At 44.0% G+C, this 26,595-nt stretch overlaps 2 protein-coding genes across 9 annotated transcripts; both read right to left on the bottom strand.

The window, feature by feature from the left end:
- Window positions 1–37: 37 nt before the first annotated feature.
- usp47 (ubiquitin specific peptidase 47) lies at window positions 38–20,784 on the bottom strand. Of its 8 annotated transcripts, none has more exons than XM_055899450.1 (30): window positions 20,515–20,784; window positions 17,352–17,411; window positions 15,860–16,054; window positions 15,138–15,251; window positions 14,839–14,992; window positions 12,475–12,571; window positions 12,223–12,368; window positions 11,935–12,014; window positions 11,607–11,627; window positions 9,575–9,724; window positions 9,229–9,324; window positions 8,916–9,068; window positions 8,489–8,665; window positions 8,213–8,344; window positions 7,977–8,053; window positions 7,484–7,539; window positions 7,167–7,279; window positions 6,939–7,046; window positions 6,504–6,711; window positions 6,282–6,397; window positions 6,003–6,122; window positions 5,060–5,861; window positions 3,981–4,156; window positions 3,791–3,871; window positions 3,486–3,601; window positions 2,844–2,962; window positions 2,394–2,524; window positions 2,030–2,077; window positions 1,780–1,910; window positions 38–1,617 (listed from the first exon to the last, which is right to left on the bottom strand). In XM_055899450.1, the coding sequence occupies exons 1-30, from the start codon at window positions 20,557–20,559 to the stop codon at window positions 1,443–1,445; spliced, it is 4,197 nt and encodes a 1,398-aa protein (XP_055755425.1). In that variant the 5' UTR covers window positions 20,560–20,784; the 3' UTR covers window positions 38–1,442. The 8 variants fall into 8 exon arrangements, with proteins under 8 accessions (XP_055755425.1, XP_055755427.1, XP_055755426.1 ...); XM_055899452.1 differs by having other exon boundaries at window positions 8,507–8,665; XM_055899451.1 differs by having other exon boundaries at window positions 11,607–11,624.
- Window positions 20,785–23,563: 2,779 nt separating this feature from the next.
- Window positions 23,564–25,316, bottom strand: clec3a (C-type lectin domain family 3, member A). Its single transcript, XM_055900340.1, has 3 exons — window positions 25,163–25,316; window positions 24,965–25,057; window positions 23,564–23,989 (listed from the first exon to the last, which is right to left on the bottom strand). The coding sequence occupies exons 1-3, from the start codon at window positions 25,266–25,268 to the stop codon at window positions 23,592–23,594; spliced, it is 597 nt and encodes a 198-aa protein (XP_055756315.1). The 5' UTR covers window positions 25,269–25,316; the 3' UTR covers window positions 23,564–23,591.
- Between the last annotated feature and the right edge of the window lie 1,279 nt (window positions 25,317–26,595).

Below are 26,595 nucleotides of genomic sequence, written 5' to 3'. Positions count from 1 at the left end.
CCATGTTCAATCCATATAAATGCAGATTTTGGTAAAGTGGGGATTCAAAGTTTTTAATTTACAATAACAGAATACTGCAGTTATGAAAAAAACAATTTCAATTCTAAAATCACCTTAACTATGTTCACACAAGATTTAAACCTCAAAACAAAGAAACAAATTATTTTATTGGCATTTCTACTGTGAACAGCTTGTGGCAGGCAGCATTAGAAGCACAGAGGAGCTCTGCTGGGCCCTGCAGCGTGGATACCCAGTCAGCTGGTCCAGTAAGGTCTATGCCCTCTGCTCAGTCTGAGAAGCAGCAGCAGGTATATATTGCCCCCAACCATCTCCGAAACCACTGAGGGCTCCCGCCCGTCAAGCAATCAGCATGCACGTGGCCTCGACAGACACGCACACCGTTCACATCGTGCAGAAATAAACAGGTTTCTAAATTAACATAAGGTTAAATACAGACAATGTTTTTAATGTGTGCCAGAGGTCACTCAAAATAACATCAAAATAATTTACATTGAACAGAATGATGAGCTCCTTAACATAGTCTACATGGTGGTCTAGTTGCCATTTCCTTGGTAATTGGAGGACTAACACGTATCAGTGAATCAGGAGGAAGTGAGGCTGAGCTCTTATAAAGCGTAGTGGGTAGAGCAGCAGTAAGAGGAGTTTCCACAGTGATGTACACTGTGGCATTCTGGGAAAACAGCAGAAACCCTCCACGTCAGCAAATCAAAAATGACCATTTTATAGAATCAGAGAAGACAGAGGTCATTAAATGTTGTGTGAACTACGTATTGATTTGCCAAGGATAAAAAAAACTGCAGTTTGGATTAAAGAAGACAAAGAAACTGGAAGAAGACAAAGTGAGGTTGTTGTCGTAGATATTCTTGGCTTTATACTCAGTCTCTAAAGTGGGTGGGTGGGACGAGCATCGCTCTAGCCTGGTGAAATATCAGATGTGGAGAATTTGAACCAGGTACATGTTCACAGATGGGTCAGGTAGGCTCTATCGCTAGTCTACCTAACAGAGGGAGAGCGAGAAACCCAAGTGCAAGAGGGAGATGAGAAATAAAGTGTTGCGGAGAAGGAGAGGAAACTGACAGACTTGTCTTTCCCTCTGGCTACACAGCTCTACTCTGATCGTGCACCCATGTCTGGAACATTTTCGTTAAATTGATTTGTCTGTATAGTATTTTTTTTATTGAATAGCTTTTGCACTTCCCTTTAAACTTCACAGTACAATAAACTATAGTGCACAATATGATTTCTGAGCCACTCTCTTTCCCCTAGAGCTCAGATGGGAGGACGAGAGATGGTGTGAGACGCACTGATCTGGTGACGTCGTCGAGTCAACGTGGGGCCCCACGCCAGACAGGGTCCCCTGGCCGGGCCAAGCTACACTGCGGCAGGCCAACCAGCTAACTGGGACGGGCCTCAGAAGGGCCTCAGTCCTGCCCCGGGTCCTTGACCGGGCCCCCATCCAGGTAGATCTTAAGGGCCTTCTCCTTACGAGGTGAGTAACTGACCCGGTGGCCAGTCTTCAGCAGGCGGCTGCTCTCCCTCTTCATCAGCTCATTGCGTTCATCTTCAGACTGTTCCATAGGCTCCTCTGTGCTGTCCCTGAAACCCCAGAGCACAAGCTGTGAGACTTTCTGGAGAATATACCTATATTAAACCAAATATCTGCAATTTTCCTGAACATCCCATTGTCATTTCACAACAGCTACTCATTTGAAATGGCAAAGGGCCCTGTTCCAGTATGGCAGAGTATGATGAGTTTACCTGTAGAAGACCACAGCACCATCATCACAGATGTACAGAGGCCACACATTCAGAGTGGACACTTTAGGGTTCCAGTCCAGATCCTGATGGATCTCCAATACCGAGATATCACAAGGAAATGTTCCGCGCCCCTGCAGGAGACAATCAGGACGCCAGTCAGTAAATTGGGAAACAAATCAGGAAATTAAGTGGAGTGAATCAACGCAAGGGTAAAAATAAATCCTAACAGCATCAAAAACAGTTCACCTACTTTGGCAAACTCCAGGTTTTCAAGAGGAACACCACTTATTTCACTGAGCTGGAGAGAGAGAATTGATGTCACAAATTACCTTTTAATATCCATTTAGCATGCCCTATAATTTACCTTGCAACATCTAATTATGCATCTCAAAGTCTAGGAGGCTGATGTTATATATACTGTGATGTGAAAAGTTACAGTGCATCTCACTACTCCCAAGTGGTGCATCAGACCCAGTGATGTTGCTGGGAGCGTGCACTTAGTGGGTAAGACCATCCCACAGTGCTGCCTTGCAATCCAGTGTGTCTGTGGCCTCAGACATGTGCACCAGTGTACAAGGCCTGGCACCACATTCAAGACGTGAATACACACACACCTTTTCCTTGAGTTCCTCCACACTGCTGCTCTCCAGAACCACTTCCCGGAAGGGCTCCAGCTTCATCTGGGCGGGGGTCCAGCGGCGGGTCAGCACAGCCAGCTGGGACATGGACTTCATCTTCTCCGGTCCTGGAAAGGGGCAGGAGAAGAGGGTTGGGGGTGGCTGAGCGAGCACACATACCCACTGCCTCGGTCTGCCTCTCTTTCTCTCTCTCACAAGTGATACTCATTCAGATGAGACAATTCAGTTCTACAGGGCTTTTCCTTTTACAGAAGTAATTGTTAAAGCTCCCTCTAAAGCCATTTTTACGTGACCTAATATAGGCGTTTGATATAAAGCAGTAATATATTTTAGAGTAAGTTTGTCTCTTTTCAGGCTATGATGACCATGAGGCGACTTACAATTGTTCTGAAGAGAGTATTCGAAACAATAGCAAACCAGTATTACCATCTAGAACCTCCAGAAAGACCTCCCAGTTACTGGAGATGTTGATGTCCTCCTCGTAGACGTGGTAGTCCAGAAACACTGTCCCTGGGTTCTTCCACGTCTTCTTCCTGAGACGGAACCTGACCCCACACACAATTGGGATTCAACAACACTTCTAGCAATAAGCATCAGCTGTGAGTCAGTGCTTTAAAAGGTCACTCACAGTACCCATCCATAGTAGAACAAAGGCACCCATAATACTTTGAAGTGAGAGGATCTGCAGCAGGTAGCCTAGCGGTTAAGAGCATTTGGCCAGTATCCGAAAGGCCGCTGGTTTGAATCCCCGAGCGGACGAGGTGAAAAATCTGTCGATGTGCCTTTGAGCAAGGCACTTATCCAGAGCAACTAGGGTTAAGAGCGTCTTCTAAATGACTAAATACTGACATTCTGATTGTATCACCACGAAGACACCTGTGGTACCTTTTACAGTCAACAAATGTTTTCAGAAGAAAATATGTAGGTAAAGGATTCAAGTGTATAATGTATGGTTGCATGTGTGCCCATACATTCGTGTGCATTGGATTGTGTACATAGATCATTTTAGATATGCAGATTAGAGTTACTTGACTGTACATGTTTTTAAGTGTGTAAGGTGGAACCCACTTGTCGATGTTGAGGTCCAGCTTGCATTGGTCTTTCAGCTGAGGCATTAGCTCCTCTTTGGACTGTTTCACAGTCATGCCCTTAGCAAACACTGTGTCTACGAGGAACTTACAGGGCTGGGGAGGAGAGACACACACACACTTAAGCATGAAACACAATGACATATACAACTGTCACATAATACACCCTGGTGACAAATCCATCAGTGACACACCTACAGACTGCTTTTAAGTGAGGAAATTGCACAACACCGAATAACAATCACTTGTGTGTGTGAAGAAACATCAGCTCATCCCAGTCCTTACCTCTGCATCATTCACTAGTAGCTGGTACACTTTCACCCGATACTCGCCCTTCTTCAGTGCTCTGCCTAATCGAATGGTTATCTGTAAGAAGACCAAGAGGAGCGTCATGGATAAGATTGTTTGTAAAAAAAACATTATCTTTTGAAAAAAGTCATGTTTTGAAAGGGGCAGATAGTGAGACGCTACAGACCTTGTTGTCGTCAGAGAAGGAGGAGAGAGTCTCGTTGAGCCGTACACTCTCAAACTCCTGGTTGTTGGCGTAGACGCGGAACACCTTGAACTGGGTAGAGGTGACTCCCACGAAAGGCTCCAGGTTCTGTTTGAACGCTGACAGAGTTATCCTCTTATCCACGTGGACCAGTACACCTGACAGGCAAACAGCACCAAAACATATGTTTCAATTAGTTGGAACAAACTAATCATATAACAGTATATTAAATACTACATGTGGATTTTGTTCTAACAGCATCTAAACCAGTGTTTCTTAACCCTCGAGGTGTTGCTCTATCAGATAACTGACATGAGTGCTTATCTTAAATTAACCCATTCATGTACTATATTTAGTACGATATCAAAAATGTGCCAGAAATTCTGTTTGTGTAAATGCATGAAATTTGGTATCAACACAGTTAGCACAAGTGTCTAGACAGGCCATATTGACATTTTAGTATTGTTATTCTCTATCATACTTTAAAATGACTTCAGCATTTTGAAATACATTTAAGAATGAAATAGTTTAAAAGCATATAGTATTGTTATCTGACCTGTTCTAAGCCCAAATATATGATTAAACTTATTGCCGTTTGTGAACTACAGCCGTTTCTGTATTGTACTATATTTACAGCGTTCTCCCTCTCTCAGATCTTAAACACCTTCACATCTTATTATACAGTATAAGCAAATCCAATGGAGAGTGAGGCCTGCTACAGCATTCTCCCCATTTCTCACAAGCACACGTGTACACACATACCACACACATGCGGGTGTGGATGGATGTCTCATGGTGGGGTATGAAAAATTGGTCATCTTTGAGCACTTTCTGACGACTTCTAACATGGGAAAACATGTATGGAAGGTTTCGTTCAAATCAAAACGGTGCTGTAAAAAAGTGATTAAATTCATAGTATGAACGACCCACACTTATTCCACAGAAAAAGGTACAAAAAAAACAATTCTACAGTCCCCACGAACTAAACATTCAATCAAAAAAAGTTAGGACAGACTAAACAAGATTAGACCTGCATTTGTAAACAGATTTAGAAGACGTACATTTCTGGCCTCCTTCCCCAGAGCCATCCTCCTGTGCATATGGTTCTGCTCTGAAGTAGAGGTAATAGGATTCCGCCTTGCTCTTCCCATTCTCATCATACTCGCTGTCCGTGCCACTGTCCTCCTCGGCTGTGTCCCACGTCTCCTTCTTGCCCTCATTGGCCTTGGAGCGGCGGCTGCTGGTGATGCTGTGTGAGTCCAGGCCATTGGCCAGCTGGATGGGGCCGCTGTCAGCGTTGCACAGCGTGTCACTGCTGTGGCTGGAGCTCAGGATGTCACTGTCCACTGAGCTCGTGCTGCGATCGTTGTTCACCTCAGAGTCCGAGCGCTCCTCCCCAGGGAACTGGGTTTCCGGGTCAGAGTAGGCCCCCCCGCCGCTGGCCACCCGGATCCGGTTCTCCAGCTCTCGGTTGTCGACTGCAACGACAGGGGATACGGAGGAGGAGTCTGGGTCCTGAGAGGGTGAGGGGGACTCGATGTGCTCGAAGTCGCTGGTGTCTGAGCTCTTCTGGCTGTCACTGGTGCTGGAGCCCTGCTGCTGCTGGAGGGACAGGTTCTTCAGCTTCTCTGTGCTCTCCTCCAGGATGGTCTCTACAGAATTCCTGTTGACCTTTGACCCCTCAGAGCACTCCTCAGGGTCGCCGCCCACTTTTTGGCAAATAGTTCTGTTGGTGCCGGGGGATTGCACAGGGAGCGAGACAAACAGGCGGATTGTGTTCCCATGGCGATCCAGCAGTTTCCACAAGAGGGAATCAGTGAAAGTGACCTGGTGATCTGGGGATTCAGAGCTTTCCACAAAAACCTAAGAGAAACCAGATAATGGACAAATTAGGTTTGTGTTACATCTGCGATCAAAGCACTGTTGAAAATGTTGTGTATCTGTAAACATAATTTAACACAGCAGACACAAGCTGGAAAGGACAATAATAAAGTAGAGTGTGACCTTGTTGCTCCTGAAGAAACCCTCTGCTTTCAGTGTCTTGTTGGGCACGTAGAGAAGCCGAAGGTCATTATAGCAGCGCTCCAGGACGACACGCATGGTTTCAGCTGAGAGCTCTGTGGCCTTTCAACAAACAATACACACACAGTGGAGAGAACCTTCACCACAGATCCCAAATCAAATACTAGCAGATTTTATGGTCTTACAAGTGTGGACTGTATCAGGTTGGATTAGACTGTATTAGATAGAAAGGAAGAATTAACGAAGAGTGTCTGAATTTACCTGTGCAATGAGCTGCTTGAACTCAGTGATTGACTGGTTTAGGTAGGCCCTGATGCTGACGGGAGGGGCAACAGTGTCAGTCTTCAGATCCACCACGTGAACCTTCACCATCACCTCTACAGAGACACACACCAACCAGTCACACACAACTAATTTCCGAAAAGGCTAAAAGAGTTGCTAGTTTTAGTATTATATTTAAATTATTGAATGTGTTTTACTGACCTCCGGGTTTGTATGGCTGGAAGACTTGCTCTGGTCTGCGGGTCTCCAGCAGCAGGTCAAACATGTAGGAGGACTTGACCCCGCCCAGCAGCAGCCCCATGGGGGTGTCCTCCTCACCCTCATACGAGCGCTCCAGGTACTCATGGAACTCATCGTACTTGACCAGGCGACAGCAGTCCAGCGGGACCACCCCATCCAGTTCCATGAGCTATGGGGCAGAATGATTGGCCAAAGACACACACAAACACGTCCAATTGCTAATAGACACATAAGGTAATGTTTTGAAGCTTCTCTTGGCCATTGTAACTTAGAACTATGTCTATCCTAGGACCACTCTCTATTCTGACACCGACCGCTGGCTGGTATGAACTGCAGCTTCTGAGTGAGATTAGCTTTCAATGCTTTCCTCCCCGTTTAGCTTCCACTCTGACGTACCTTGTAGGCCATCTCTGTTGCCTCTCTGAGCGTCTTGTCCTTGTGCACTTCCAGCTTGTTCTCCATCATAGCCATCATCTTCACCGGATGCATGCAGAACAGCTTGATCTGACAGAGAAATACAGAGCAATTAACAACAACACAACCCCTGTGAAAAACAACAGAACAACATTCAGTCAAATGACCGACACCGTTGACCATGGGAAAGTCCACAGGAGGAGGATGTACCTTGCAGGTATTACGCTCGATCTCCCTCTGTCTTTTCTCCTGCTCCTCAGACTCCTTCTCCCTCTGGACCAGATGCTTTATGTGCTCAGGGAAGTCATCACAATCCAGATACTCTGTAGTGGTAACAACATGGCCCATCAGTCAAGAGATCACCATAACTAACTGGGGGTCCAAGTCATTGAGAAAGACTAGGAAAGTAAAACCTACTAGGATTGTTATCCCCACATATTCAACTTTATACAACTGAACAGTCATTTTAGACATTTAAAAGCAAACTTGATTATGGAACTAGACTTGGTTCAATATGTTTCCCTTACTTGCATTCCTTGAGGGGTCTTTCAACCTATAAATCAGCATATACGCATTCGTAGAGCTGTTGGAACAGAAAAACATCTTATTAAATGCAAATGGAGAAAAGGAAAATGAGTAGCCAAATCTTAGAGAGTTCCATCTTCCTTTCCAAACACATGAAAGAACAGTGCATTACGTAAAAGCTCAGTTATCAACAGGGCTTTGTCCTAGCCTGAATAACCACCCTCTTGTTTTTCTCCCAGGAAGACTTCAATAAAATGTAGGGCCCTGAGTAAACAAAGCCCCAGTTCATCCCCATTAAAGCTTCCTCTGGTATTGAACGTTGTGGAGTGGGAAGTGAACAGATGCTGGTAATGTTCTGGCCATGTAGGCATGCATTAGTAGGTACATACAATGAGATTGTGAGATGGGAGAGCCAGGCAAGGGAGTGAGATGTGTTCAGAGACATATTGATTTCAGATCAATCCAGAGATTGACAGAGACAGGAGCTCCACTGACCTGGCAAAGGCACTGGAGTAATAGCCTCTGCTCCCCGAGGACCCTCCATATGTTTTCCTGATGTCTTCCTGGGTGATCTATATAAGGACACACACATCAACACACTGGACCACCACCGTTGTGTTTCTGACAACTGTCAGTTACAATGACAGGAGTTATGTTGATGCAACCTGTGTTGAGTTGTTTTGTCTAGTATTACATGCATAGTAAACATAAGTTATTGTAAGACTGATAACCTTGCTGACGTGCTGGTCGTTGAAACTGTACCACTGGCCATCGCTGAAGGACTTAATGCAGGCATAATAGTGGCCACCTGCAGCGCTGCCCGAATGTACCATGACCGAGAACAGCTCAAAGGTCAATGAACTCTGTAGACGAGACAGGGGCAGGAGAGACAATTGGCTAACAATTAAATCTAATGACAGCAGATTGCACTACATGCAAACAGACCAGGATGGGCTATAAAACACAGGGAGTACGAGTGTAAGGACGGTTTGTGTGGTATTACATACAGTGTTGAGGCTGGGTACCTTTGGCTTCAGGGCCCTCTCAGTACTGCTGGCACTGTCCAGGCAGATGCCCTCATCCACACCGTCGTCCGCCGAGAAGTCGTTGCTCATCTGGTCGCTGTGGCAACTGCCTTCATTCTCTGCCCCGCTGTCAGTGCAGCTCTCCGTTTGAGGAGATTTCTATGAGAGCAGCCATTGATCAAAAACAAAGAGCAGGATGGAAAGAGAGAGAAAGCAGACAGAGTTCAGGTATCAGTAACACTCATGAATTAATAATGACTTCATGGAAATTACTAATACATGAAGCATAATCCAAAATCTAATTTGAGTGGACCTGAAAGGCTGGCACTATTCCACCCCACCCCGTGCCTCATTATTCTATCTAGAGTATAAAACACATAGGAGGCCACACTGGGCTGGTGTGTCTCACCTCGTCCTCCACGTCGATGAAAGGACCCATGTCCAGCTCCTCAGGGAAGGACATGCGGTCGTTGAGTTTGATGCGGTGCATAGTGGTGTAGTCAAAGTCAAAACGCTTCAGCTGCAGAGTCAGCAGGTAGGGAAAGTGCAGAAATCTCAGCCCCTGTGGAGGGAGGGCAAAGGGCATGGGTCAGAACACAAATTGCCTGGGCAGACCAGTGACCACCTTCACTCAATACCCCCCCCCCCCCCCATCAGTTCTCCCATGACCCAAAGGGAAGTGTGGTCTTAACATCAACAAGATCACTAGTCTGTATACTCACCTTACGGGCATCACATTTTTTCTTGCAGCGCTCACAGAAGTATTGGTTGGCCCCGTCCAGAGTCTCTGGCTGGACGAAGGCCTGCAGAGCCTCCTCCTGTTTCAGTGAGTCACAAAGGCACTGTATCAGTAACAACTCTGACCGCATCTACGTCACATTACACTGTCTTACTATTAACAGTCTTAGGAAAATGCAGGAGCATACAGCAGGGTCTGGACTTCAGTGTCTGCGCGGTGAATACATAAATGACCATCATAGCTTTGATCTCTTCACACACTTGGATTAATACTGATATAGTCATGAAGAAGGGCAGAGACATAAGAGATGGAGGCAGAGAGACACGCACCACGCTGCCATAAGCCTGGCTGGCCCCAAAGGGTCTGATGACCAGTGGGATGTCCAGGTAGGTGTCAATCCTCCAGCTCTCATAGCCACACTCCAGACAGCGCACATAGTCCTTCAGCTTCCCCTGGTACAGCTGGTTAATCAGGTCAGCCTGAGGGGGAACATAACACGAGGGAGTCAGGCCCAAGCAGTCACAACACTCACACACATGTATCTCTCAGAATTCTGAAATACACTCTTCACTGCTCACACTGAACCTACTACTCACACAACTCTATGCCAGCTTAATAATAATGTAAACTCCCTAAACTCTAACACTCCCCAAAGACAATGACTCCGCTCCTCTCAAAGAGTTAACACATTTCACTTAATATGTGATTGCAACAGCAGGCTCATTAACTGGTTAAGACCAGTGGTCCAAGTGTTGGATGTTAATGGAAAACTGTCTAATGCAAAAGGAGATTAGCTGTGGAGTCCCGCAGGGGAGTGTCCTTGGTCCACTGCTCTTCCTACTGTACATTAATAATATGAAAATCAGCCTGCTCTTGTAAATAGTTTTTGTATGCGGATGACTCTGCTCAATTGGTGTCCCAAAAGAACAAAGCCTCAGTAGAAGAGATCCTTAGAGCGGAGTTATCCAATATTTCCAAATGGCTTATTTGGTTCCAGAGTAACGCTTGCAAGGTCCCCTGGTTTCAGTGTCAAAGTGGGCAACTCAGAGGTTAGACCAAAAACATCACCTTGAGTGTTAATTTGATAGGTACCTGACCTGTGAGATTATGTTTAACAAAAATAAACCCCAAAATATAATTCCTAGCTCAGACCTCTAAATGGCTTGATATTGACACCCTGAAGAGTTTGGCAGGTAAGCTAGTTCAGTGTCACTGATTATGTGTGCTCATCATGGTTCACCAGCAGCCACAAACATCTAAACAATTTAGGATTTAAAAACTTTTGATTCTAAAGAATAAGCTACAGACCAGCTAAAACAAGCTTGAAAGAATTGTATTTTAACTCCCCCAGCCCTCAAACTTATCTGGAGGTCCAGCGTTTTAAGCAGCTAGGGTGGCTGTGTAAAAATAAATGTTATTAATTGAACTGATCTGGTAAGGTCCACAGGATTATCACTGACTCGGCCCTCACATACCTATCCAATTATGTTTATTTAGAGATGTCCACCAGTATAATACATGCGCCAGAGACTTTCGTCATTTTAAATTTAAGAGTATATCTGGTAAGAACCCTTTTTTATATTCCAGTGCTGTTGAGTAAAACAAACTACAATAGCAACTTAAAGCCATACCAACAATAACCTCATTTAAATAGAATGTAAAAAGCTAGCTAACAATTGAAAAGTAGCAAACATTTTCATGTCTGTATATATCTGGAATATGTAACTAATCTACCCTGAGTGTGCAAAACATTAAGAACATCTTTCCCTGACCAGGTGAAAGCTAATCCCTTATTGACTTGTTAAATCCATTCAAATCAGTGTAGATTAGGAGGAGACAGGTAAGAGGGATTTTTATGCATTGAGACATGGATTGTGTGTGACATTCAGAGGGTAAATAGGCAAGACAAACGTAAGTGCCTTTGAATGGGGTACGATAGTAGGTGCCAGGCGCACCGACTTGTGGCAAGAACTGCAAATCAGTTTTTCATGTGTAATAAGAATGATCCACCACCCAAAGGACATCCAGCCAACTTCACAACTGTGGGAAGCATTGGAGTCAACATGGGCCAGCATCCCTGTGGAACGATTTTGACACCTTAGAAACCAAGCCGACAAGTTGAGGCTGTTCTGAGGGTAAAAGGGGGTGCAACTCAATATTAGGAAGTCATTCTTAATGTTTTGTACACTCTGTGTTTGTCAACAACCCAAAGAAATAGGGACCACAGCAGAAATAAATCTGACTTTATTGTGCAATCCCATTCACATTTTTTGTATGCATGTAATGTGTACATGTAATTTTTTAAATGACAAATAAAAACAAACAGTTTAAGAAAACAATAATAGAAGTTCAAATAAGTACCGTAAGTGGAGAAAACTGCTGCTGGGGACACAGATATAGCAAAAATCAAAATGGGACTTTGATTAACCACTGATAATGCAGAGCATTCTTTACAAATACAGCTAAATGCAGGAGCACACGTGTAGGAGCCTAGTGCTTCTATCCACAGTGAATTAAGTGTTTACGGTTCATACCAAACTCCTGAGATCAGAAAACGCTAACCCTCAGCCTTACTGGCTCTCTCACCTTCCCACAGAAGGCCCTTTGTTCTGGGCCTGGGGGAGGCCCCTCATTGGCTCCCTGGATTAGTGTTTTCAGACAAGTAGCAGGGTTCACTTTTCTTTCATACCTGCTCTGTCTGCTTCCATTTCTGTTCCAAGGCATCAAACATGACCCTACACAGCTCCTGGACATCATGCTGCTGCCAGGCTGAAAACACAGATACGCAGACACAACAGAAGAGACATAGATAACACACACACAGACCAGTTAAGACAGTGAACTGTGTGACAAAACAAACAAAGTACACCTTCCCCCACACTCTTCCAGTTCCTTTATCAAAACTTCAGAAGCGGTTGAGCCTAGGCTCCTCCTGGTTACGGGGAGGCTGCCTAGATGTAGCAGTGTGACAGCCCACCTTCGCTGCTGTCCCAGCCAAAGCTGCGGGTCACGTCGGTGGTCTCGATGGCCCTCTTCTTACTGGTCTGCAGCAGCAAAAACAGCCTCTGTAGCTGGTAAGGGATGCTGGTAACCGGGTCTTCTTCCGACTCCTCAAACTCCCAGCTGGAGGGAACAGTGGACAAGTAGAAAATAGTTTTAGGACAAAGCTCTTCATTAAATACCGTTGTTTAGAACAATACAAAACAGCTTCACGAGAACAGGTACTTACTTGTACAGTGCATTTCTGAACTCCGGTGTCATAAACAGTGTTTGTAGAAGGCTGTTCAAATAGCAGGTCATGGCCTGGTTAACCAAACCCACATATCCTGCAGAGGGGGAGAAAGACATGAAATCAAAAGTAATTTGTCACATGCGCCGAATACAACAGGTGTAGAGCTTACAGTGAAATGCTTACTTAACTGCATTGTTTGTTAAAGGCTTGTAAGGAAAAAGAAGTGTTAGGTAAAAAAATCAAAGTAAGAAATAATTAAAGAGCAGCAGTAAAATAACAATAGCGAAGCCATATACAGGGGGTACCGGTACAGAGTCAATGTGCGGGGGCAACGGTTAGTCGAGGTAATATGAACATGTAGGTAAAGTTAAAGTAACTACGCATAGATAATAAATCGAGAGTAGCAACAGCGTAAAGGGGGGGGCAAGGCAAATAGTCCGGGTAGCCATTTGATTAGCTGTTCAGGAGTCTTATGGCTTGGGGGTAGAAGCTGTTAAGTAGTCTTTTGAAAATAGACTTGGCACGCCGGTACCGCTTGCCGTGTGGTAGCAGAGAGAACAGTCTATAACTAGGGTGGCTGGAGTCTTTGAATTTTTAGGGCCTTCCTCTGACACAGCCTGGTCGTGAATGGGAGGAAGCTTGGCCCCAGTGATTTACTGGGATGTACGCACTACTCTAGTGCCTTGCGGTTGGAGGCCGAGCAGTTGCCATACCAGGCAGTGATGCAACCAGTCAGGATGCTCTCGATGGTGCAGCTGTAGACCCTTTTGAGGATCTGAGGACCCATGCCAAATCTTTTCAGTCTCCTGAGGGGGAAAAGGTTTTGTCGTGCCCTCTTCACGACTGTCTTGGTGTGCTTGGACCATGATAGTTTGTTGGTGATGTGGACGCCAAGGAACTTGAAGCTCTCAACCTGTTCCACTACAGCCCCATCGATGAGAATGGGGGCATGCTCGGTCCTCCTTGTCCTGTAGTCCTCAATCATCTCCTTTGTCTTGATCACGTTGAGGGAGAGGTTGTCCTGGCACCACACGGCCAGGTCTGGCCTCCTCCCTATAGGCTGTCTCCTCTTTGTCGGTGATCAGGCCTATCACTGTTGTGTCGTCGGCAAACTTGATGGTGTTGGAGTCGTGCTTGACCGTGCAGTCATGAGTGAACAAGAGTACAGGAAGGGACCCCATGTTGAGGATCAGCGTGGTGGATATTTTGTTACCTACCCTTACCACCTGGGGGCGGCCTGTCAGGAAGTCCAGGATCCAGTTGCAGAGGGAGGTGTTTAGTTCCAGGGTCCTTAGCTTAGTGATGAGCTTTGAGGGCACTTTGGTGTTGAACGCTGAGCTGTAGTCAATGAACAGCATTCTCACATAGGTGTTCCTTTTGTCCAGGTGGGAAAGAGCAGTGTGGAGTGCAATAGAGATTGCATCATCTGTGGATCTGTTGGGGCGGTACGCAAATTGAAGTGGGCCTAGGGTTTCTGGGATAATGGTGTTGATGTGAGCCATGACCAGCCTCCAAAGAACTTCATGGCTACAGATGTGAGCGCTACAGGTCGGTAGTCATTTAGGCAGGTTACCTTAGTGTTCTTGGGCACAGGGACTATGGTGGTTTGCTTGAAACATGTTGGTATTACAGACTCAGTCAGGGACAGGTTGAAAATGTCAGTGAAGACACTTGCCAGTTGGTCAGCGCATGCTCAGAGTACATGTGCTGTTAATCCGTCTGGCCCTGCGGCCTTGTGTATGTTGACCTGTTTGAAGGTCTTACATCAGCTACGGACAGCATGATTACAGTCATCCGGAACAGCTGATGCTCTCATGCATGTTTCAGTGTTACTTGCCTCGAAGCGAGCATATAAGTAATTTAGCTCGTCTGGTAGGCTTGTGTCACTGGGCAGCTTGCGGCTGTGCTTCCCTTTGTAGTCTGTAATAGTTTGCAAGCCCTGCCACAGCCGACGAGTGTCGGAGCCGGTGTAGTACGATTCAATCCTAGTGCTGTTTTGACGCTTTGCCTGTTTGATGGTTCATCGATGGGCATAGCGGGAGCTTCCGGGTTATAGTCTCACTCCTTGAAAGCAGCAGCTCTACCCTTAAGCTCAGTGCAGATGCAGCCTGTAATCCAGGGCTTCTGGTTGGGGTATGTACGTAGTCACTGTGTGGATGACATCAATGCACTTATTGATGAAGCCAGTTGATGAAGCCAGCCAGACGTGGTGTACTCCTCAATGCCAGCGGAAGAATACCAGAACCTATTCCAGTCTGTGCTAGCAAAACAGTCCTGTAGCTTAGCATCTGCTTCATGAAGTGAGCTGTCAGGGGGGTTACAAGTGAGGTCAAGTCTATGCTGTTGACAGAAAGGGTGTACCTGTGTCAGACTTGTTGAGGATGGAGGAGTAGGAGTAGCTGGGGCTGCTGTAGTCGCTGCTGCAGCCCACCGTGCCTTCTCTGGGCAGGGGGCCGATGAAGCGCTCCTGGGAGCTGTCATCCAGACCACTACTGCTCGCTGTCCCCGACTCATCCTACACAAAGGAGAATTAAGCTTCAGCTCATAGCTACCACTAGTCTACCAAGAATGAACTGCATGTCAATCCCTCCTCCAGGGGAATGCTCTAGGCATGCTGGTATTCATATTAACCATTAACTCTCATCTTCCCACTCACTCACCGATGCAATCTGAGGCTGTTCTCCGTCCTTGTCTGTGAGTTGGAGGAAGTTCCTCTTCCCGGGCTCGAACCCGGACTCAGTGAGGGACATCTCACTGCTGGGGTCCAGCGACCCCTGGGGGAGAACAGAAAAAGAGAAAAAACACCCTTCAGTTTGGACAGGCAGGTCTGAACATGAGAAAATAGCAGACGCAAACAAAATAAAACTAGGATTTGAGATTGAAAAAGTTCAGTAGTTCCCCACAATACAACCTAATCAACCTGTCAATCAGAGGTTCCCATTGAATTCATAAGGAGAATCCTCCCCATGATCATTCAAAAGATGAGCTTTTAGGACCAGTTTGTGGAGCATGCTATGAACCGCAGTGTTTTGTCATGTGATGTTGGCTGTAGAAAAGGGGGGGGGGGGGGGGTAAGCCAGCAGTGGAAAGAGCTTAATCCACTGCCCTACTCTTGTGAGAACTCCAGCCTCAGATTACTTCAGGGACAGGAAAGAAAGAGACTGGCGTACATAATGCTATTTACACACTATGGGGAGGATCCAAACGGCACTATTTCAAACCATTGGTCAGTGAGTGCGGCTCAGTTGAACAGCTGACGTGCAGTAGACAGTATAGCCATGTGTGGAGGAGGAGCAAACAACGGACGTTTTGGAGGAGTTTGGGACCTGGGAAAGGTCCCTGGGACCTGGGATCATAAGGTTGTCTTAGGACACAGACTCACCATGTCCCCTGTCTTGCGCCATGCCAGGTCAAAGGTGCCGTTCACATAGCCCGCCTTGTGGGCCACATCCTCGAAGAGTTTGGGGAGGGTGGTGGAGGCTGGCAAGTTGAGGGTGAGCCTCTCGTTGACCGTCTTAGCATTGGTAGTGTCCTGGACTATGCACAGCACTCTGGGCTCCTCCGCCGCATTCTCTAGCTGTAGGATACATACAAACACCTTGAGTGCAGAGCACACACACCTTCATTCAGTGTTTTACTTCATGACAAAATATTAAAACGTTATCAGCAGGTTATTTGCATGCATTCAGGGAGCCGAGAGATTTGGCGATTTGGCTGCAGTCAGTGGGTAGGGCATTCTCATACTCGCACGTGAATGTCATCATAACAGGCGAACGAACACCAGACAAGAAACTAGAGCAGGCGGGTGGTGCAATGCAGGATTTCTATTATATGACCTACAGTGTGGACCTTACGTTGCATTACGTTCTTGGAAGATGCAGATTAAAATAGTTGCCCCAACCTAGAGAGGGAGGCACATTACAGAGACTGGAACAGAGCCATGCTTCCAAACTATCATACAGTGCCAAAAATTCCTCCATAAGGAATGTCTCATCAGTAAGGAATCTGAAAATATCTGGTTAATCTGGTTAAGTAACTCAAGGGACGGGATGACAGTACATTATTAAATTGACCAAAAACCATAACATGCAATGATAGATCAAGATTTGAGCCTCATGCATACATTGAATCTATAGGGCTAGTCTGGTTTACCATCTGCATGTCTAGTGAGAGCCTCACACCATCGCAACCTCATTGTTTCTATTCAGTCTGGCTTTGTCCATGTTATTTATGAAATGGGCTAGTTATTCAGCAAATCTAGTGAAGCCAACATTCGTTATGATTACAATGTCCACTACAGTGTATAAGACTATTTTCCCCAAAGCAGGCCTTCCAGGAATGACACAAGAGAAACCTGTCCAAGACATAGTGGTGTTTGCGTGACTAAGTGTGCCCAAAACAACTGTTCCAGTGAGGCTCACGCAATAACACAAGCTTAAAAGGTCTATCAGCATCATTACATGGCCAGTGCTTATTGTGACCTTTATTTAATTGTCCACAATTATAGTCCATGAATGTGGTGTGTTAGCATTTGTCAAATGTTCCCTAATCGAAGAACCTTTTGTATTGTCCTAAAGAATTCAAATGAGTCATCCACCAAACAAAAATGTCTATGTTCTGTGTATTTAACCTACATGTGTGTCATGTTGGGCTGGTGTTACCGCCATTTGGGTTAACAAAACTGGCCCTCACTCAATCAGCCCTCTATTCTAAAAGTTACTATTTTGTTAAGGTTGAGGCACAGTGAACAGCTGGTGGTAGGTTGGCCAAACATTCAGGACAGCAATAACCTGATGCTCCATGCAGTCATCAGCAAACCCCACACAGTAAGCTGCACACAGCCACAGACTATGCACTACGCTAGGAGGAACTACCTGAGAAAACCTCTTCTTCATCTCAACGAAAATACTCTGCCTGCAACTCCAAAACATACCCTAATGACACATGGGAAGGAGGGGTGAAAAACACAAAGATTAAAACAGTGCAAACAGCTGTTACCGAGAAGGGAAACAGTTATGCAACATGCTAGAGTTTGTCTATGTATGCACAAGAACACCGGCTCAGACGAACTAACTGGGAATGGCACGCTTTCAATTAACTTCTAAACACCACAAGTAATACTGTAGGTATTATTAAAATCAAACAGTTACTTGTTCTATGTAAAGCTGGTGATCTTGGCAAACTATGTCCCGGCCGATGCTGCAAACAAGCCGCAGATGTCAACACATGAGTGAATCATCAGATTAGGGGTATTTTTATCACAGATAATGTCGCAAGGTGCTGACATGCAGCCGTAGGTGCTATAGAGCACAGACAATCGCACTACAGAACAGATACGAGAATCTAGGCTAAATGACAGAGGAATTATTACTTAACTAAAACCCAGAGTTATTAGTCTGGATTTCTGTTAAGTCATTATTGATCCAGTCAGTTTCCTTCCAATAGGGCAAATAACAGCAAGCGAACACCCAGCATCAGTAGGCCTATAGCAAAACTAACTATTGATGAGCCTTCAGAGGGTGAGAACAACCTGGTCTATAGTCGCTGGCTGGCAGAAAACCCTGAATTTCAGCAGAACTTCAGCTGGTAATTTCCAGTCTCATTTTCATGTCACTCCAGTCTGTAAGATCACATTTTTTCTTCAATCAAGAAGACAGTCTGGGAGGGGAAAACGTGTCTCTTTACTTCCTGGTTTCACAGTAGCACCTGAGGTCTAATGACTCTTCCTGAAACAGATACTGAAACTTTTCTATGCATGTTGTTTCTCGGGAACTGTGAACATTGCATAAAGGGAAAGCAAGAGTGGGCTTGTTAACCTGGGGATTTGGTTTTCAAAAGAACATTTAGGACTAACATGAGTTGCCATGGGAATTCCATTGCATTAACATGCATTTGCACATCTGACGAACTGTAGACAATTTCCTGGAAAGAAGATAAAATGTCCCTAGTATAGTTATGAAAGGTCTGAAACTAACATTTTTATAAAATCTCAAACACGTAAATACAATAGCCCTTACACAGTATTAGTGTCCTGTTACCACCTAGGAAAGTCTGTGCACGCAACAGGCAAGGGCAAATGCCACCACCAGCACAGAGGACATTATACGAGTGTTTGAAGCTAGCCTACACAACTTAAAGAACTACATATTTGACTTGCAGACCTTGTTTTACTTGAGACAACAGGAACAATTTTATAACAATACAACAGCAGGTGTGCCTATGCTCAATGCCAGATTGAGGACTAAGTCTAACCTCAGAGGCCGAAAACACTCTCCACCCCGCTGACTCATCCCACTGCACACGACTTCTGTCAAGCGCTTTAACAGCAGCTAGCAGGTGGCTCTACAAAGTTTAAACCAACCAGTTCCCTCTGGACGACTCAACAGTAGGCAGGAGTGGATATGTTGTGAAGCTACTGTTTCAAATAATGACTATTGCCTTCATTGGTTGGACAATAACAAGATCTTTAAACTGAGTTTTGTTGCTGTCAAAAAAGCTCCGTTTCAAGTCGCCTAACCTGTTCAAATTCAAAATTGAGACGAAAATTAAAGAATCGTTCTCTTGCTTGGTTAATGGATAACAAAGACGATTCTCAATTATTTTACACAAGACATCCATTGAAATATGAGGCCTAACCATGCTCAAATGCAGAGTGACAGGGGCCCAGGCAGCGATGTGTGTAGGGTTGGAGATTGTCATCAGAGTTTGGCCGTGGAGAGCAGTGAGCCCTGCATAGAGCTGAAATAATGGTTTCAGCTGCGTGATTAGGGGGATGGAGAGAGAACTGATCAAGGCTTCGCTGAGCACAGCAGCACAACGGCTTGGGCCTTCAGCACTGGGAACACTTGATTATTGAGAGAGGCTGTCCAGAGCAGATTAAAACTAGTCAATTCCATTTTAAGGAGAAGTATTATCCTACTGAGGCCAACATTCCAGTCTCAGCCCTAATACCAGCCTAAACAGAGGCTCAGCACTCCTTGACCTGCCATTATATTCTTTCTTAGCTAGGTACACATTTCTAAATTAATATATGATTTAAATTGTCATTCTAGTACCATTTACAAAAGCTTGGAAAGCGATTAACACAATATGTCAAAAGACAATGTAATTATTTCTGATTGCAATGAAAGCAGGCAGTTCACTGTCTACAGCCCTTGGCACTATACTTCAGCAAACTCAGGCAAGACTGTGGCCGGATTAGCTACAATAAATCTTTGTGTGGAAATTGTGGACACAAAAACAACCCTATGAAATGTTAAGAGGTACTGACAGTGTCATAAAAACGTTTAGATTGTTAACAGTTAGCCCTAATTATATTAAGCGAATGAGGGTATTGGACCATTACTTGCTAGCTAGTTAAATTCTACTGAGCATCTAACATTATCACAGCTAACTAATAGCACATTTTGTGTACACGATATATCAAATAGTTAACGTTAGCTATGAAACTAAAATGTCATGCGAGACTGATGCTTAGAAAAATAGATAGCCAGCTGGCTAGCTAACGTAACCTGCAACAAGGACTTTCTTGTTTACCCGATCTGAAACTAGCTTGTCATCGACAACGACACCGTCCAGCTGGCTAGTTTGCCTTTGCTTTGACAAACTAGCCAACTACAATTTAACGTTAGTATCAGCTCAAAGCCATGTCTAACGACATTATTAGCAAGCTAGCAAACAAACAAAACTAGCAATTATTACTCTACAATTGTTTTATGTTCCATGTAGCTAGCTGGCTACCTCTTGTCCACCATAGCTTCCTAGTTAAACGTTAATACGCCGTTTTGAGCGAAACAGTCAAACACAAGCTACAGTAGCTAGCTAAGGTTAGCATGCTAGCAATATTTTCTAACTAGCTAGATGAAAGCTAACGTTAGTTAGCCAACTCTGTCATTGCGGTTTTACGCGTCAATAGATAATGCCATCAACTACTTTTCTGTCCTAACTAAAAAGTTGTTTGTATAATTTACTGTCACAGGGATGCCAAGGGCCCGTTGTTGCCAGAACCCGTTCTGGAACTGGCTATCGTAATCTCACCTCTTTGAGTACGAGCTGATTCTCTTCGCTGGGCACCATTTCCATTTGTGCGACAATTTATACAGGCATCTACCCGAGCTCGATGTCAACGGGAAAACTTTACGACGGTGAACATAATTTGTGTTTTTTCAACCCGAGGGTCTGTACAACTAAACTGAAACGAATAAAAACTTGTATGAAAATGATATCGGATAGTTTCTGTTACACCACCTAAGCACAAACACACAGCTATCAATGGGGAGGAAATGGCCAGCCTTCAATTTCGCGAGATTTCAGAGAAGGTATCATCATCACATCTCTGATGTCACTGATAATCTAAGTACGTAGATCAAGTCTGTAGAGCATGTTTACAATTATAATATTGACAAAGTTCCAGTGAAACGCTGTGCATTTCATCCGCAGGTTTTCTTGTCATGGTCTTTAATTTATAAGCATCATTTTTCTCCACACAGATATTATATATGGAATAATCGGGATATATTGTATAAACATACTGTAACGACCCGGTATTGTGTTCTGTGTTTGTGGGTGTGTTATGGTTCTCATGGCTACTAGCAGGGGTTAAATATGTCAGGACAGATGGAAAGGTTGGGGGGGTATGATGGGTAATCCCGCGGGATTTGGAAATGCATAAAGAGGGATGAGTGTCTCATATCTCTCTCTTCTGTTCGGGCCTTGATCTGTTCCTATGAGAGTGACCTTAACTCGACATGTATAATTGTGTACGTTCGGCATTAGCGGCGTGGGCTGTGGCCTGAACAATAGCCCAGTTTAGGAATAAACCTGTGTTCTGACCTGTACACCTGGAGTCCGTCTCTTTTCTCTTTAATGACCCAGCCGGGTCATTACAATACTTATTTGTTTTTAGAATATTGGTTCCGAAATAATATCCTATTGGTGAGCCAACTTGTAATCGCAGAGTTTTTTTTAAACTTAGTTATAAGGAATTTTTATCATTTTACAAGATCCCTGAAACACCTAAAGATTTTGCAATGTTTTAGATGCCATTCCCTCAGGTGTTGCTTTATTATTCAGGTACGTGTCAAGGCCTGACCCTCAGAACCTACCTTCCATTAACCCTGTTGACTCATCAGTAGGAAAAATATATTTCTCTTTTGGTCCATTCAACAACCGAGCGATACCGATCCTTGTTTCAGCAGGATGTTGTATCTATCTATACCTTATAGAACGGTTTGGAACGGTATAATTGATCATATCTGTTGGGAAAAAGTGTGGATGTTGCCACACACATAACTACTTGTTAACTAAATTAAGGAAGTTTCCTTTAAATTATTCATAAATATTATCCTGCCAACCACTATATGAAGAACTTTAAGAAAAACATAAACTTAAATCTTACCTTTTGTAATGACCACCCAGAAACGGTGTTGCATCTTTTTTGGCATTGTATTTATGTAAGGAAACTGGCAAAACATCAGTAGATTATAATGAAGATTTTACACTATTGTGGAGAGATGTACTGCTTGGATTCTTTACCTATGATAGAAATAAGTTGAAACAATTTTATGTAATTCATTTCATTATTCTTTTGGACAAATTTCATATTCACAAATGTACATTTACAAACAAAACACTACATTTTCTTACCTTACAATTTTTTAAAACTATATTTTAAGACAATTAAATACTCTACTAACAAAAAAGCTGTTAGAATTATACGTGTATGTATGCCCCTTAAGGTCCTTGTGTAATGTGATATTGTACCCCCTTGCCCAATTGTCCTTGATATATTATTTATATATACTTGTGATACCCTATGTACTTTCTGTATTGATTTGTTGTTAATAAAAAAAATACATATATATGTATATATAAAAAGTATGTAGGGAATGTATGCAGTGGCTGTTCTAGCTTGTATGGCTCCCTGGGCCTGGGCCCCCTTCAGCCCCCCTGACTGATTTTACTGTATAGAGTTAGAGTTGCGCTATTTGATAGATTCCCCCGCTCCCCCTACTTCAGGCTTCAAGTAGGGAGACCTGAGGGCAACCTTTTTTTGGTGCGGGTGCCCGGTGCTGCCCATGTAGGCTATACACTACCTAAATCCACCACTGCATGTATGTACAGGTAACTGACAAAAATAAAGGAAGAACTTGAGTAAATGAGGGATACAAAGTATATTGAAAGCAGGTGCTTCCACACTAATGTGGTTCCTGAGTTAATTAAGCAATTAACACCCCATCATGCTTAGGGTAATGTATAAAAATGCTGGGCAGCCCATTATTTTGGCTGCCATGGCTAAGCCCCCATAGGATGACAATGCCCCATCCACCGGGCACAAGTGGTCACTGAATGGTTTGATGAGCATTAAAACGACGAAAACCATATTCCAGGGTTGTCTCAATCACCAGATCTCAACCCAATTGAACACTGATGGGAGATTCTTGAGTGGCGCCTGAGACAGCATTTTTCACCACCATCAACAAAACACCAAATTATGGAATTTCCTGTGGAAGAGTGGTGTTGCATCCCTCCAATAGACTTCCAGATACTTGTGGAATCTATTCCAAGGTGCATTGAAGCTGTCCTGACTCGTGGTTGCCTAACACCCTATTAAGAGACTTTATGTTAGGTGTTTCCTTTATTTTGGCAGTTACCTGTATGTATGTAGGCCTATGTATGGATGTATGTATGGGTGTAACTTATGTCTGGCTGTCTGTCTGTTATGGCCAATATCACAGATTAGAATAGAATCTACTGTAAGGTCTAATCCTGTACCAATCATCAAGTGGCATATTTTGGTAGGCCTAGCAGTGTGCCCTATCTACTCGTTATTTTAAAATAACTATTAAACAATGAACACATTAACAATCATTATTGCAAGTGGGAGTACAGAAGGGAATTGTTCATTGTTTACCTAGAATTTCAACTTCTCTACAAATTCACCAACTCCTAAATTAAAGCAAATTGGACATTTTGATTAGCAGTATAACACAGACAACTCAGGGAAGGGGAAAGAGAGACTCACACTGGAACCGTTTTCTATGTATTTTTTAATGACGAGCATAAATGATCATCAGGTTGTCAACAACCATCTGGTGTCCATGGTGGTACACAAGTTAGGGAATGGGGTATTCACAAATGTACTTTTTCTTGCCAAGGCAGACCTCATCATGCCATTTTCCCTGTGCAGCCAGTGAGAGCACGACACAGCTCTCCCTCTTTGTCCCTGTGGGCTGCTTCTTGGTCTTGTCCCAGTTGAAGTAGCTGATGGGCATGCTGTTGACGTCTACATACTGGCCCTCCTTCACAATGTCTGTCACACCGATCCAGAACTCCTTGGTACCTGGCGCACTCCTCTTGGCATAGTCCCTCAGGTCATTGTTTTCATTGAGGTCACGTGGAGTGGCAAGTGTTCCACCCCACGCGATACAGTGTTCGTTGGCCTCATGGTAGTGCTTGGGTTCCTCGATGGTCAGGTAACACTTCCTGTGAGCTTTGATGCCACGAAGACAAACTGGAAGCAGAGGGAAGCAGTTTAATACATTTATCTCCTTCAAACTTCCTCAGGCAATAACCCTACCTACCATGCTCAAATATTACTGAAGAATTTGAAATATATACTAAATATATATTTACATTATATTTTGGTATATAATGTCTCACTGATATTTTCTAATCTATAGAATATCAATCAGGCATAATGAAGACTAGTAGGACCAAGCAAAGGTTTTCATCTGTATCCATGTTTCCTAAAACAAGTTCCCAAAATAAGACATAAGCCCTTTCAGTGGGAGGAACTCAGACAGAGGCATACTATATGAGACTGTAACACTCTGTTCTTCCACCCTTCCTGTATAAAGAACCTGTCTCATCATAATACTTTTATATCCATCATCATACATTTCGCAATGTGCTCCAGAAATTCAACTGCATTATCTTCCACAGCACATGACTCAGTGCTCTGTCAACATCATTATTGCTGCTGCGAGGCATGAGGTTGAAGGTAAGAGTACTCCTGCCCTCTACTGGTGACTGAGCATATTAGTAAATTACGCTAACCCCTGACGTCTGGGGTTAGCGTGAATTACCATAATAAATATACAATCATAATTTCTCTGCATCAATTCCACACTATTAGAAAAAAAGGTTCCAAAAGGTTTCTTCGACTGTATCCATAGGAGAACCTTTTTTGAAAAGGGTTCTACCTGGAACCCAAAAAAGGTTCTACCTGGAACCAAAAAGGGTTTTCCAAAGGGTTTTCCTATGGGGACAGCCGAATAACCCTTTATTTTCCAGATAGCACAATTTTTTTCTCTCCAATAGTGCATGTACCAAAGGTATATACAGTATACACCTGCTTAACCCATAAGAAACATAGAGTAACTGCTAAATCTGCAGTTTCCCAATGAGAGGCATTCCCTCTTTGAATCGTTCCTGGCCATAAATCAGCACTCAGTATGAGCACACAGAGCAGCCAACCCCACAATACCTGTCTGCAGAGCTGAGATCTCCTTCAGGGAGTTCACCTCCTGCCACAGCTTCTCAAGCTGCGACTTTACATCATCCTCATCTGCCGCTGCATCTCCATAGAAACACAGACAAGCAGGCAGGCATGTCAGAGAGAAAATGTACAGAAAAACATTGTAGAGCCACTGAAGTTTAGTGTAGTGTGTGTGGTGAGTGTTACCTCTCTGTGGTGCTGGCACTGCTTTCCTGGTACGAGATGGATGACTATATCCCTGGTGGAGCAAGGTAAGAGAAACCAAAAAGATGGGGAGAACCAGACACGCCATGTCTGCACTAAATTCCGACAAAAGAAAGGGGCACAACTTTTAACATTGACACAGGAGCCCAAAGCAATGTGGGCAGTTCACTATATACAGGCTCACTGTTTGCTCCTGCAGTGATTCACCTCTCATTGGCTGACACTATGTAACTTTTTTTTTTTTCTTCAAACGCCAGGGGGAACTCAAATACCATGGGTGGGGTGACAACAATGATGCCCCTGTTTCTACCCATTCATAAATATTTACTTGGGACAAGGTGCAATTCATTTACCGTTTTCCCCATCCATTTCACAAACAAGCCGTAAATTCATTGACTGCAACACTGCACAGAAAGTTCTGTATGAGAACATCTGATAATTTCTGTATCTGACCTCCCACCACTCCCCTGTGCATGCATACATTTGACCCACAGTAAATTAACCCTGAAAAAGAAATGTTGCCTCTCCATAGATGGCTAAGAGATTTGTTATTTTATACCCCATGTCACCAAAATTATTTGTATGACCAAATGCATATAGGTCTCCCAATGCATCAAAACATTATGAGGATGATGACATTTTGCTTGTCAACTCTAATTATATCTCATTCAAATGTGCTGAAAATACAGAGATTCAGCTGTGTAACCATGGAAAACATGGAGCTTAATAGAGCTGAGGAAGTCCAGCTCCCTGCTCTGGTGCAGCAGAGGTTCTTTTTAGCGTGTGATGTTGTAGAGTAGACAGATCAGATGGAAGAAAGGTGCAGTGTTAAGAAAAACTCTGCTGTCTGATTGAGAGAGCCGGGGATGCCCAAGCGGCACGTGGCTTCACTTAAAAATGAATGAAGAGATACCTCTCAAATTTGATTAGGTGTAATGGTACAGTAAATATGATGTCTGTGTGAAACCATTTGCATGAATTAATTCCCAAAACCTGAAGAGCAACATTGAAAAGTAATCACAATGTCATAACAATACTCTGGAACCCTGGTCTCATCCAGATAATATTCTAGGGCTGTTGAGAGGTGCAATATGACCACATAGTTAAAGTGGTTTAGCTACACAATGCTAAAAGGATGCAATCCATGTTTCAAATATATTACAGCATTGGAGCATAAAAACAGTAAAAGATCTTCGGCATAAATTATGTTTATGCCAGTCAGAGAGATAAATTCTGCAGGCTTAGATGATAGTGCCTATAAATAGCACATAGGACATCGGCAAAGGTCACCCATTTGATTTACATTACCGTGGGGGGATAGGAGCTTGAGAAAAGGTCAAGCATTTGTTATCACAGTTGTATTTGATTTATAAGATTCATAGGAAGATGTGGTGGTGACATCGTGAAAGGCCACC

This window comes from Salvelinus fontinalis, chromosome 35, assembly GCF_029448725.1.
Source record: "Salvelinus fontinalis isolate EN_2023a chromosome 35, ASM2944872v1, whole genome shotgun sequence".
In the NCBI taxonomy this organism is placed as follows: domain Eukaryota; kingdom Metazoa; phylum Chordata; class Actinopteri; order Salmoniformes; family Salmonidae; genus Salvelinus; species Salvelinus fontinalis.
The sequence above is the reverse complement of the archived record's forward strand: the minus strand, read 5'-3'. Positions and strand labels throughout refer to the sequence as shown.